The 14,079-nt window shown below is 42.0% G+C and overlaps 1 protein-coding gene across 1 annotated transcript; it reads left to right on the top strand.

Moving 5' to 3' along the window:
* The first annotated feature begins 944 nt into the window (after nt 1-944).
* On the top strand, nt 945-12,317 carry PRDX6 (peroxiredoxin 6). Its single transcript, XM_023207180.2, has 5 exons — nt 945-1,159; nt 4,999-5,155; nt 8,884-9,030; nt 9,778-9,924; nt 11,301-12,317. Exons 1-5 carry the CDS (start codon nt 1,065-1,067, stop codon nt 11,427-11,429), a joined length of 675 nt encoding a protein of 224 aa, XP_023062948.1. The 5' UTR covers nt 945-1,064; the 3' UTR covers nt 11,430-12,317.
* Nucleotides 12,318-14,079: the final 1,762 nt, after the last annotated feature.

Genomic DNA, 14,079 nt, shown 5'->3' on the forward strand with positions numbered 1-14,079 from the left:
TTACCCTCTAAGCACATAACCCTATTTTAGTTCTCGGAATAGGACTGATTGCTTTCTAACATATTTTGGTCATTTCAGTGTGCTTATTGTCTGTCACCGGTTTCCCTTCACAAGAAGGAAAGCTCCAAGAGGACAGGCATTTTATCTACCTTGTACTTGGCTCATAGCAAATAAATGAATCTAAGCCGCCCACCTCCCTGGGTGACAGAGTTGACCTGCACACAGTAGGTCTCAATGAGTATTTTTTAAATTTTATACTTAGATTTCAAGATAATTGTGTTGAATATCTTATGGTTCATAACAAACAGAAAGGGGAGGGCAGACTAAAAATAAATAAAAGTTTAGTTACATTACCCTAGCACTGACATTGGTACGGGAATTTTTGCTGCAATAAGAAAGCCACTTCCTCTGACATAAGGTCACCCACACTTCTGGGTCTTACCACATCCTCTTAGACAGCTCATCGTGGCTGCGCTGGCTGGGAGAGTCAGGACTCCAGACGCTCACACTAAAAGAGGGGTGGGAGTCGAGGAGTCACTCCACTCCTCTGTAGGGAGCTGGCCGCGAGTGGGTGCGCAGGAGCGTGCGCGCGGATCCGTGCAGCGCCCAGGGCGGCTGCGCGAAGCTGCCGCAGCCTGCGCGCCCCGGCGATTCTCCACCTTGGGGCTCGCCTTTCCGCTCTGTTCCTCCTCCTTCCACCCCCAAAGCGCGCAAGCCCTGCAGAGTCAAACCTGGAGCATCCTCAAGCCTCCAGGGGGAAACATGACTCAGCCCCGCATCACGTGTGCAGAGACGGCCTATAGTGTCCGAAGGATGCCACCTAGTCGCAGGCCCAGCGGCGCCACGGACAGCGACCGCGGTTGTCCAGGTCGCGCCCTGTCCCTGCCAGGCCCAGCCCATCCCAACGCCCCGCCGCGCCCCGCCCCGCCCCCGCGGCCCCGCCCCCGCAGCCCCAGTACCCGCCCCTCGCGCCTTCGTTTATTCCTCTGCGCGCAGAGACCGGCTGCTTCTTCGCCAGAACCACCCGATTGCTTGCTGTCCCAGCAGCGCCTCTCACCGCCGCCATGCCCGGAGGTCTGCTTCTCGGGGACGAGGCTCCCAACTTTGAGGCCAATACGACCGTCGGCCGCATCCGTTTCCACGACTTTCTGGGAGACTCGTAAGTGGCCACCGCATAGCCCTGCCCTGGCCTCGGTTGCGCCTGGACTCGGAGGTGCCTTCCCTATTTCTTCTCCCTTGCGTCCTCCCTGCCGCTCAGCCCCCTGCGCCGCCCGCCCTCTCCCCCGCACCGGTTTCCGCGCGCGCCTGGCCGTGTGGCCCCTGCTCAGCGTCGGCTGCGCTGCCGGGAGCTGGCACCCCTTCGGCCTGCCCTGCGCGAGCCACTGGATCCCTCCAGGCCTCCCCGCCTCCGGCGTGGCTGGGCAAGGCCACGCCAAGGTGGGGGATGGGGAGGACAAAATTGGGTTCTGCAGGTTCTGGAAACTCACTGCCGATGGCAGGGTTTGTTGTCCGTTTAATTCGTCTTAGTAAACTGTGCAGGTAGCGTGGTCAGGCCGAGGGTGCAGGGGCGGGGCGGCATTGGCGATCACTTCCCCGGTCTAGTGCCCTGGGTCGCACCGCCCTCCCTCCCACCCTCCGTTCTGGAATTTGCTCCCTGGGGAGGATAGGTGTCTAAAGCCAAAGTCGGAGGACACAGCTGCTGGCTATATGTTACAGGAAGGCCAACGTATTATCTGAGGGTGCAGTGGTATTTGCAGGCTTCTGGGCACAAAATGTGAAATTTAAAACCACTAGCTGCCAAGTAGGTGGCCGAAAGACTTTTTGTCCAGACCCTCCTTCAATGACCAAGATATGATTTGATAACAGCTTTAGGAAGAGCCAAGAACACTCTGTGTAGGTGTGCCTTCAGAGATTTCAGAACTTGCAACACTTAGAGGGAAGGACTTTCTGACGCTGTTCAGCTGTAGTGGCCTATTCTTGCTAGTGATGTGATGGCCGTTCCAGGCTCCAGGACACGTGTACTCCCCAACTTTGAGACTCTTTTGTTTCCCAGTGACTTGCCCCTCACCGTCCTCTCCACTTTCTGCCTTGCTTCCAGCACAGGAGCTTGCTGATGATAGCCAAATTGATGACCTGTGATCTGACTTGGCAGTTTTACCATTATGAATAGGAGTAGTGAATCAGTGTTGCCTTTTTTTTTTTTTTTTTTTTAACAGCTCCTGGATTAGCAAACTGGAAGTTGCTTAGTTTTCATCAGAAGCATTCCAAGCATGTCTAGTTATATTATGGTTCTGGAGTTCTAGTGGTCCCACTACACTGTGGGGCTCCGAGGTTTGACGACAGTACTTCCCCAGTTTATATCCTTTTTATATACAGTATCCAGGGAGACAAAGAGAGAGGCTTATGAAATTAATCAATGATTGGACAGGGCTGTGCAGAGAACCAGGGAGAGATTCTTACACATCATGTGCCTACCCGGACCCTTACAACCTCTTTTCCAGCCACTGAATAGGGAAAAAAGCTTTGTGAAAGATAGGACTAGGCCAGAAAAAGGTTGAAAAATGGAATATTCAAACCTTGAATGCAGAAAAATACTTCAGAAATACAGCTTATGGCCAGTCTTATACTTAGGATCTAGGTAGTAATATTTCTCCAGTGATCCTTGGGATTTTTAGAGTTGTGTTCCTTCCCATTTCTGCCTGCAGCCCTCACCCCCATGAAACATAAACTATTTCCAGAACTCTTAGCTTGTGTAGATTAAATATTAGCATAAAACGTATTTACTGTGCCAACAATTAGAAATGCTGTCGCTTTTTAAGCTAACCATACTCTTTTGGCGTTTCGTTAATGTTTATTAGCCTCTAGATCCATCTAGATTTGATCAAAAGTGGTACTTTATCAGGGAGCCATAGTTAGGAACACGATAAAAATATCTGCATTTATTAACTAATAGACAAGTCTGCCTAGGATCAGGCATAGTATTCCCTACCTTACCAGGAAGAGAAGTTTGAGCCTTTTATATGTTTATGACATGGATTTTTGCCTGATTTTTCCAAACTCCATTCTGTGCATGATCCCAAGTCAGACTGTCAATTTTTGATCCAGGTATTTTTGAGGAGAAAAAATTAAAATATATCTCTCTACCTTACCCCTGATCATTGTAAACAACTAAAGAGGTTGGGTGCTACATTGGGTGAGTTTACTGGACCTTATCACTGTTTCTGTCAGTGGTAGAAGTAGCTTCTTCATAGCATATCTTCACTACGCAAAATACATGTTTTCTGGGGTCTTCTAGGGCTTAGTAAATGGGAACCATTCTCTTGAAGGAGGAAACCTTTTGTCTTTTGAAAATGGGTAAGAAAGAAAATGGGAGAATGTCACTGAATTACTCTTTAAGTGCAGCAGTAGGAAGACTTAGAGGGAAAGGAAGGCCAAGGTAAGACATTCTTGGAGTTTATCCTACTTGTAGCCACGAGGTAAACTGGAGTTTCACTTCTGAGGGAGGGAAGGACATGTACTGGCTTAAAACCAGTTCCTTTCACATGATTCAGCAAAACAGTCTCTACCGACTGACAATGGAAAAAGAACTCCTAACTTTTCTAATTCATCCTCCCTTTAACAATACAGGAGGAAACGCCCTGTTCCATTTCTTCTCAACTTCTGGAGACCTTCTGTTAAGTCTCATCTAACCATTAAATAGATTGTTTTGCATAGAATCTAAGGCCTAGATTTTACTCATAGTGATATTATCTACTTCAAAAGATATACTCTATGTTCTTCCTTTTGCCCTTCATAGTAAAGTGAACATAGTGCACACCTCCACAATCTTAAAAAATGTATATTAGCTTTCTTCCCAGTCTTGCCATAGGGCCCTCCATCCTTTTTGTAAGAAGGACCTTTTCCTTCTTGAAACCTTGGGAGTTGAGTGGAAGCTATAAGTGGGAAGGAGGTGCCCTTGTCTTTGCTTGTTCTCTGTATTGAGGGAACTTCGGAAAGGTCAGCTTGGCATCTAGGCTAGATTTAGTTATCTACTAGTTTAGGATCCTGCCTAAATCATCTGGTTTAGGATAGTTTAAGTTGATGGGGATGTGGAGAACTGAGTGTTAAATTTTCATTTTCAGTTGAAAGAGTAGTTTCTGTTGCCAAGGAGAAGGAAATGGTACTTCAGCTTTCTTGGTGGCCGCTTGAAACGTGTTCAAAATCTATAAAATCTTAGACAATGATGACTTAGATATTAGTATTTACCTAAGAATTTGCTGTTGTAGAAATCTACATTGTAGGCTATCAAAATTCTACGTGCTTGGTCTGAAGAAAGAAGAAAAACTGCAAATGAAGAGATAGGTAAAACTGTTAAGGTGATATTGTTTTGTCAGAGTATAAATATTGGGTGTCCTGTTTGGCAGGTTAGATCAGTAAAGTGGTTTTACAAGATTTTGTATCCACTTGCTTCGAAGAAACCAAGTGTCTACTTCAGTTTTTACATATAAATAGAGGATAGAAACCTATTTATTTCAGATTACATAATCTTTATTATTGTAGTCAGGCGTTTGTTTGGATTGAGAGCATACTGGGACATCCATTATTGGAGCTGAATGTCATGGTCTGTGCTAGAAAAACATGTAGAAAAGGGTAAGAAGAAATAATTAAATTTTTTCAGTAAGCTACTTGGCTTGAACAGCACAGATTTTATTAGCCAAAAAGGAGTCAGGGTGGCACCATAATTATTAAAGGAAGCAACACCTTAAAATTAGTCTTTTTAAATATGTGTCATCTTGAATTTCATATCTTTGATTGAATCGGGCTATAAGCATAGGCTTCTCTAGAGGTAAGTAGATTGAAAAGCATTCCTCAACAGAAAAACTTAGAAGTAAATATCATCATAAGCATTCATTTAAAAAAGAAAGCCTGTTTTTGATTCAGAAGTTGTGACTTTTCATTCTCTGTGAATGTTGGTGATAACTCTTCATTCAACTGTGACCTTGTTTTCCTTCCTTTCAGATGGGGCATTCTCTTCTCCCACCCTCGGGACTTTACTCCAGTGTGCACCACAGAGCTTGGCAGAGCTGCAAAGCTGGCACCAGAATTTGCCAAGAGGAATGTTAAGTTGATTGCCCTTTCAATAGACAGTGTTGAGGACCATCTTGCCTGGAGCAAGGTTAGTGCCTGAGATTATAGGTCAAGTTATAGAGTACTTGGTTTTGAGGTTAAGGTACAAGTAAGCTTTAGGTTCAAAGTTCACTGATTATTTGAAAATTTCAGCTGAACCCACTCAGTGATCACATTGCTAAATCCATTGGTCAGTCAATTCTCAGCCCTCATCTTGGCCTGCTGGCAGCATTCAACCTAGGTGATCACTGTTTTCCTTTCTTGGCTTCCAGGACGCCACATCCTGGCTGTTCCTGCTCACTGATTCTTCATCTCCCAACTCCTAATTTATGCTGAAGTTACCCTGAACTTATTTCTTCCACCTCCTCTCTTTTCTGTCTGCACTCTTGCCCTTGGAAATACCTTTAAATACCATCTGTGTGCTGTGATTCTCAAATTTTCATCTCTAGGCCAGACGCTTCGAGGTTCATGTAACCACTGCCTACTTAGCATCTCTCCTGGGATGTCCAGTCATCTCAAACCTAGCATGTCTAACTAGGCTTCATTCTTAAATCCAGAGTTTTATTCATCTAAGCTAATGGCAACTGCATTTTTATAATTGTTCACGCTCCAAATCCAGGAGCCATTCTGAATTCTTCATGTTTTTTCACATCATAACGTCTGATTTATCCTGAAACTTGTCAGCTCTGCCTTCAAGATATGTCCTGTATCATGGATGGAAGACTGACTCCCAAGGGATCTGTGTGACTTACCCTCACCTCTTTTGGGGCTCAACTCACAGGACATTTCATCAAAGCCTTTCTTGTCCTCATTATCTAAAATGATAACTCCTTTTCACGTTCACTGTCCCCTTCTCCTCAGCACTCAAATACTCTGCATATTACCTATTTAGTTAGTTTCTTCCTAGTAGAGTGTAAACTCAGCTGGAACAGAGACTCCTGTTTTGTGCACTGCTGGAACAGTGCTCACTACTCAGTACGTCTTAGGTGATCAGTCAGTATTTGTTGAATGAATTAACTGAAGGAAATACCTACTTTTAGCAAAAGAATTTACTTGAACAATAAATTTGGTGGTCTGAATTTACCTTGAAAACATTTTAAGGACTTTACTACTATGTGCTGTTAAGTAATGGTTACTTTTTGAGGGATGTATACTAGAAACTATGTCAAGCATGTGTAGTTGAATAAAAGATGTATTGACTTGTGAGTTAGGGATCTGTGGCTGCATCCTATAGCAGTTAACACCAGTTAATCCTAAATATCTGAGACTAGAAGAATTATGTGTAGGAGAAAAAAGGACAGTTATCTATCTTGAAATAGAATTTTTTTCATTCCTTACATTTCTCAGTGATTGGTAACTGTAGTTTTCGCTATCATTTTTCGTTTTCATTTTTGCAGTTGAGAATACTTTTTTCACTTAGAGACTTGGAGGGACTTGCCCAAGACTGCCCAATGGCAATGAGATTTGAATCTCAAATCAATGTTCTTTTTAATACAAGATGATAAAAAGTAGGATTTAGCCTAATTTAGGATAGAATAAAGCCAAATAATTTAGGATACTTTCTTTGGTGTTCATGGGTGTAATATAATGTCCATCATGCAAGTGGCAGAGTAGAGAATTAGTGCACAGCAATAATTAAAGTGACATATTGCCAAAGGAGGTGTTTGTAGCCCATTATAGAATACCTTTTAAAGTATAGAAGCATACACAGGTTTATTTTACCTCCTGAGCTTCTGCCTTAGAAGTTTTCGCAATTGTGATTACATTGAATAGGAAAAAAGTCTGAACTACCAGAAGGAGCACCCAAACTTTGACATACAGCTGATATATAATAATCTGCCTCTAGCATGAGACTATATTGATTATTATTTAGCTCTGGTGACTTAATAGGCAGCCAGTGACAACAGAAAGTTAAGATAATAAAATGAAGGAATGTTAGAATGTGTTGTCATCCAGGAGCCTGAGGCAGGAGAATGGCTTGAACCCGAGAGGTGGAGGCTGCAGTGAGCTGAGTTCATGCCACTGCACTCCAACCTGGGTGCCAGAGCAAGACTCCACCTCAAAAAAATTAATAAATAAATAATAAGAATTTGTTGCTATCCACTTCAGAGCTCATTCATGCCACATTTGTTACATCTCTGTTGAGAAATCCACAATGGTTTTGTATCTGCTATGCCATCAAGCTCCTGTTTTACTTTCAAGCCTACACATAATAGACCTGATTCCAATTTTAAATCATTTTTTCCATTACTTGCTAAACTCTATCCAACTAAGTTCCCCACTCTCCTATCAATAGTTTATGTACAGAGTTGCCCACGTTTCATTAATGTCGTTCCTGGACAGGTGCACTAGCTCACGCCTATAATCCCAGCACTTTGGGAGGCTGAGGCAGGTGGATCACAAGGTCAGAAGTTCAAGACCAGCCTAGCCAAGATAGTGAAACCCCGTTTCTACTAAAAATACAAAAACAAATTAGCCGGGTGTGGTGGCGGGCACCTGTAATCCCAGCTATTCAGGAGGCTGAGGCAGAGAATTGCTTGAACTTCAGAGGCGCCCGAAGTTTGAGCCGAGATTGCACCACTGCACTCCAGCCTGGGTGACAGAGCAAGACTCTGTCTCTAAAAAAAAAAAAAAAAAAAAAAAAAAAAAATGTATATATATGTATGTGTGTGTGTGTGTGTGTATATATAGTTCCTGATCCCTAGAATGCCCTTCTTTTCTCTGTGAAAAATCTTACCCATCCTTCAAGGGCCCAGATAGAAGTCCTGTTCTTTTCTGGAAGCATTTTCTAACTCTTGGAGTCCTACAAATGGGAGTGTTCATATACTTCAGCATTTACCGTCCACCTTTTAACATTAGTCTTGCATTTGCTGCTGCTTTATGCTGGAATCATCTCTAACCAAATTAGAAGTTCCTTTGAAGGCAGGAGCCATGTCTTACTCATCTGTATTCCACATGTACTTACCATAATGCTTAGCCCACCTTAAGTGCTATATCAATGCTTAATCAAATAACAAAACTAGATTTTTTTTTTTCCTCCAAAACCTTCCAGGGATAGGAAAAGTAGAAATAAATGGATGAATAAAGTTTTACTAGGGAAGGAGGGAGGTGTATCATTTTTCCTTAGTTCAGACTTGAAATGCTTTGTTTTCTGTTTGAATTTCACCCTAGTTTAGGTTTACCTCTGCCTTTTCACCCATTTATTTTTGACTTGTCCTTCAAGTATATATTCAACTCTCCATTCTTGTGTTTGCTTTGTTTTGTGATTTTTTTTTTTTTTTTTTTTTTTGTTTGTCATTTCTTACTATTTGTCTTGTAACTTAACATCTGAGTCAGGTTGCTTTTGAGGCAGGGACCAGAGCTATAAGATTTTCTTTACATATGATATTATTTCTAGATGTGTTGGATTTAACAAACCTATTGTATCTGATGGTTTTTACAGTATTTGGGTATCCTGAGGTGCCTTGTATTTGGATGTAACTAAATTATTGCTGCTTTTTTCTCATGGCAGTAGAAGCGTGCTGAATTTACGAGAACTGGGCATGAAAATGGCTTTGGTCCATGATTACAACCTAAGTACTGTACTCTGCTGTTATTCCTGGCACTAATTGGAATGAAAAGTGCTCATTTACTCACTTTTTAAACTTAAAATTGCTTAAAGAAAATTACTGTGATTTGGTCCTCTTTCCTGTCTTGCAAGGTGATGGCTGTTAACTGATGAAATTCAGAGCATGTATTGGGTTTAGATTCCTCTTTCCCCTTTTACTTGTGTTTCAGGATATCAATGCTTACAATTGTGAAGAGCCCACAGAAAAGTTACCTTTTCCCATCATCGATGATAAGAATCGGGACCTTGCCATCCTGTTGGGCATGCTGGATCCAGCAGAGAAGGATGAAAAGGGCATGCCTGTGACAGCTCGTGTGGTAGGTCATACAAATTCATTTTGTAGTCAGCATAACTGATCAGGCTGTATGTCCATGTAAATGCTCGTACCAGCTAGAGAAGAGAGGGGAGTATCTACAATTATGAAATAACTGTGTATTGGTGACAATATCACTGATTTTCTGTAATGCTGATGCAAAGTGGCTGAAATTTTCAACTAAATTTTTCAACTGCTTAATTCATAGTTCATGGAAATCTACAAAAAAAAAAAAAAGTTGTTTATCCTAAAATGTCCTCCAGAATTGAGAAACCTTTTCATAGCTCTCCTGACCGCCCTCTTTAAAGTGATTGGCCATATCCTTCTTCATAAGGCAGCTCTGTTTTTAAATTTTTATTTGTTCTGTCCTCTGTCCACTAGGAACAAACCCAATCCCTCATCTGAATAAATGCACAACTATTTAAGGAACAATATCAACTCCCATTAGTATTATTTTTATGATAGTCATCTCCAATGGACACAGCCTTTCCTGGATTAAATTTGCATATCAATTTTTCTTACTGGGATAGCCAGAACCAAATGGAATTCCCTTCTAAGTTTAGAAAATAACAGAGAGAAGAAAATTATCTGTATTCCAGCCATCCACATTAGCAGTTGGTGTATCCTTTTGCTGCTTTGTCTTGTTTTTATACCCTTGAAAATTACTAATGACTGCAGAGCTTTCTGAGTGGCTTTAATATCAAAAACACTCAAAGAACTCTTCCTATTTATGCCTTTCTGTGCTTTGCAGGTGTTTGTTTTTGGTCCTGATAAGAAGCTGAAGCTGTCTATCCTCTACCCAGCTACCACTGGCAGGAACTTTGATGAGATTCTCAGGGTAGTCATCTCTCTCCAGCTGACAGCAGAAAAAAGGGTTGCCACCCCAGTTGATTGGAAGGTAAAGATGTTTAAAAAAAAAAGCAGTTTCTGTACTTGCTTGAGGAGCCAGTCTCTAAAGGGCCAACTTCAAGGTCTGTGTTACCTGGGTCTCTGTTTCTAGCGCACAAGTACACTGGGAGGATTCTTCCTCATGACTGAGGTCAAGATTTGCTCAGAGGCCCTTTTCAAGGTCTTTATAACTAACACCTTTTATGTACAACACAAATTCTCTATATGGCTTTCTAACTTTTAGATAATTTGGAAAAATTATTGGTCAGAATGATTCCTTTTCTTAATAGAAGGTTTAAAACACACACACATACACACTTATATCTAACCCTTCCCTGATGGCACAATATTTATTGCACAGTCTTGAAATGCCATTTCTGTTAAGTCATGGATATAAAAATACTGGTGTATTAATGTCATTAAGTATTTCATTTCTCTTAAGCTTCATTCTTTTAAACCTGTGCTAGAATTCTCCAAAATTTGTTCATAAACTTTTAACCTTTAGGACATGGATAACATCACAAGAGTATCTTCACATTGCTACATTTTTAAAATAATGCTAACCTGAATACCAGGTTTTGTTTTGGTTTTTTCTGACAGACAAATCACTTAAATTCTGTATCCACTAGTTAATTTATTATTACTTATTTATGTACTTATTGAGCCCAGATTATGTACTTATTGAGTACTTAGTGAACTGGGGAGATAGCAATGAACAATAGACAGTCCTTGCCCTCATAGAACTTCCATTCCAGTGAGTGGAGACAAACAGTAAACAAGTTTATTAAGTGGTGATAGCAGGTGCTGCAGGGAAGAATCAAGCACAGATGGGGACAGTAACAGTACAGGGGTGGGAGAGTGACTGTCAAGGAATGCCTGTCTCTGAAGGCACCTTTGGGAAGAAAGACACAGAGAAGATGTGACCAAGGCATATGTATTTGTGAGGGACGAGCACTACAGGCAGAAGGAGCAGTTAGTGCAAGAAGCTGGGCCTACAAATGAGCTTGGCATGTTGGAGGAGTACAAGGAAAGCTAGCATGCCTGGAGCAGAAGCCGCAAAAGGGGGGGGTGAGGGACAAGAGGCGAGAGGAGGCAGGATTCCATCACACAGGGCTTGCAGGCCATGATACTCACTTAGAATTAAATGTAAAGTGGCCAGCTGTTACTGGGTTTAAAACAGGGCTGTTTCTTGTTAATATGGGGTAACTACTTTCCCACCAAAAGTGCCAAAGATCAACTTGGAAAACAAAATCCTCAGAGGGGAAGAGTGAAGAACACTTGATTAGTCTCATTAGCACCTGTGGCTACTTTTCTAAAGTTAATTCATGAAGGCCTTGAAGCTTCACTACGAGATTGAATTTCACCGTTCTCAATGTCTTTCAATAGGATGGGGATAGTGTGATGGTCCTTCCAACCATCCCTGAAGAAGAAGCCAAAAAACTTTTCCCGAAAGGAGTCTTCACCAAAGAGCTCCCATCTGGCAAGAAATACCTCCGCTACACACCCCAGCCTTAAGTCTCTTGGAGAAGTTAGTGCTGTGAGCCAGAGGATGTCAGCTGCCAATCATGTTTTCCTGCAGCAATTCCATAAACACATCCTGGTGTCATCACAGCCAAGGTTTTTAGGTTGCTATACCAATGGCTTATTAAATGAAAATGGCACTAAAAGTTTCTTGGGATTCTTTACTCTCTGCCTTCACCAGCAATCAATTCCATTCATACATCAGCACTCTACTGGTTCTGTTTGAAATATGTTCTGTATTTAAAACTCAAATCTTGTTGGATCTCTGCAGGGCTTGTGACCAGTGAGGTCATATTGGCTGATGGTTGAGAAAGCTTGCTTCACTCTGCATCAGAGAATGACTATCAATTTTTTTTTTAACTATCCCATCACGTCCTCTCTTCTGTCACCCATTTTGAAGAGTGGCAGAACTTGAGGTTCAGCTTCCTCTGTAAATATCCAAGTATAAAACCCAGGAACTTCTAGAATAACCCAGATGTGCTTTAATATTCTTTTAATATGTTTTGATCACAACTGGGGGAAAAAAAGCTTTTTAATTCTGTACCTTTCTAGTAGATAAGTGAAGAGCAGGGGAAGAGACCTTTAAATATTTTGCTATAAAAATGTGTGATAAGTTTCTATCAAAATGGGGAGATTGCAGAAAAGGCTTCCCTTGGCTTCCAAGGATGTGTAGCAGGTGTGAGCAATGCTCGTGCCATGTGCCTTTCACACAGGGTTTGCATTTATCAGTCTGCTTTCCGATGATATGTACATGAAAGAGTACACTATGTGAAGAGAAGAGAGAATGACTGAAAATGTTTTATTATAGAACACTTGCAGTGAGTTGCTATTTTCTAGATTTTACTTTATAGGGAACAAAATAAAATCCTTTGTTAAAACTGGGTCAGAGAATTCTGTTGTCACATTTTGAAGTATCAGCTTAGACTTATGTCCTGAAGGGCAGAGGCTTCCTTCTTCCTAGGATTGGCATGAGTAATTTCTTCCAAAGACAGATAAATAAGATTTTATATAATGAAAATGGAGGAACAGCTGAAGAACGTTGTGATGTCACGACATGTCTTGGTCCATTTTGCTCCTTCATGTTACTTGCTTGGATCCTAGAGTCCCATGATGTTATGATCCCTGGTATAAAGAGCTCTCCTAACCTCATGCTTTAATGGGATTGCTGGGTATAGGAATGTGAACCTCAAAGATAATGGTACATCTGTGCTTTTTGCTGCTCTGAACTAATACTCTCTCAGACTTTGATCATACTCTACTAGTAAGTGCTAGGTTTAGAAAAGGGTGTCCCATTTATGATGTCTTAGTCTGCTTGGGCTGCTATAGCAAAAATACTATAGACTGGGTAGATCAAACAACAAACATTTCTCACAGTTCTGGAGACTGGAAGTCCAAGATCAAGGCACTGCTAAATCCTGTCTGGCGAGGACCTGCTTCCTGGTTTGTAGTTAGCTGCCTTCTTCTTGTATCCTCACATGACCTAGAGGGGGATCATCGCTCAACGTCTCATAAGGTCACTAATTACATTCGTGAAATTCCACCCTCATGACCTAATAATTACCTCCCAAAGGCCCTACATTCAAACACCATGACACTGGGGATTAGGCTTTAACATAAGAATGTTGGCGAGACACATTCAGTCCATAGCACCTGTTATGGTCCTTTGCATGAAACCTCTTTTTTTTTTTTTTTTTTTTTTGAGACAGTCTCACCCTGTCCAGACTGGAGTGCAGTGACGCAATCTCGGCTCGCTGCAACCTCTGCCTCCCAGGTTCAAGTAATTCTGCCTCAGCCTCTTGAGCAGCTGGGACCACAGGCGCGCACCACCATGCCCAGCTAATTTTTGTGTTTTTAGTAGAGACGGGGTTTCACCATATTGGCCAGGCTGCTCTCAAACTCCTGACCTCGTGAACCACCTCCTCGGCCTCCCAAAGTGCTGGGATTACAGGCATGAGCCAGTGCGCCTGGTCGAAACCTCTGTATTTTTATTGAATAGAATAATGTAAAATGAGCCCTAATGCCATGTGCTAGACAAGTCATTAAGCCTTTAGTTTCCTTGATTTCTCCACATGTAAAATTTGAGTAACACTAAGAAGTCAAGAATGCAGGTGGAAATTCCAATTCTGGGGAATGCTGGTTTGAAAAAGACAAGAGGGCTAGCTAGTTTCCTGCTCTCATTCCTCTGCAATTCAATGTATTTTACCCTGAGCTAATACTGCTGAGCATGGTGTCATGCACCTGTAGTTCCAGCTACTTAGGAGGCTGAGAGCAGGAAGATTGCTGGAGCACAGGAGTTCACGTCTAACCTGGGCAACATAGGCCCAGTCTCTTAAGTAATTAAATGCTCTCTGTCCTCTTACAGCAAATCTGACTATCCCCAGCTCCTGTTGTTTCCCTAGCTATCAGGGTGCTCACTGCTCTCTTCTCTTCACTTTGATATTTGCCACCTTTTGTTCTTGTCTCTCTCATGGAGAGTCTGGCTTCACCTTTTTTATGGTGATAGTTCAAAGTTTAAATCTCCAACATTAGTTACTCAGATTTGAATCTTGTTTACAGATGGATGGAATTTGCTGTTTAATTTGCAAATTCCAAATGGAATTCGTCAACGTTTTCTCCAACCTCAAACCTATCTATTACCCCTGTT

This window comes from Piliocolobus tephrosceles, chromosome 1, assembly GCF_002776525.5.
Source record: "Piliocolobus tephrosceles isolate RC106 chromosome 1, ASM277652v3, whole genome shotgun sequence".
Classification (NCBI taxonomy): Eukaryota; Metazoa; Chordata; class Mammalia; order Primates; family Cercopithecidae; genus Piliocolobus; species Piliocolobus tephrosceles.

Coding starts and splice junctions, on each gene's coding strand:
- PRDX6 (XM_023207180.2), top strand. CDS start 1,065: ATGCCCGGAGGTCTGCTTCTCGGGGACGAGGCTCCCAACTTTGAGGCC. Junction 1,160..4,998: donor CACGACTTTCTGGGAGACTC/GTAAGTGGCCAC, acceptor CCTTCCTTTCAG/ATGGGGCATTCTCTTCTCCC. Junction 9,031..9,777: donor TGCCTGTGACAGCTCGTGTG/GTAGGTCATACA, acceptor TGTGCTTTGCAG/GTGTTTGTTTTTGGTCCTGA.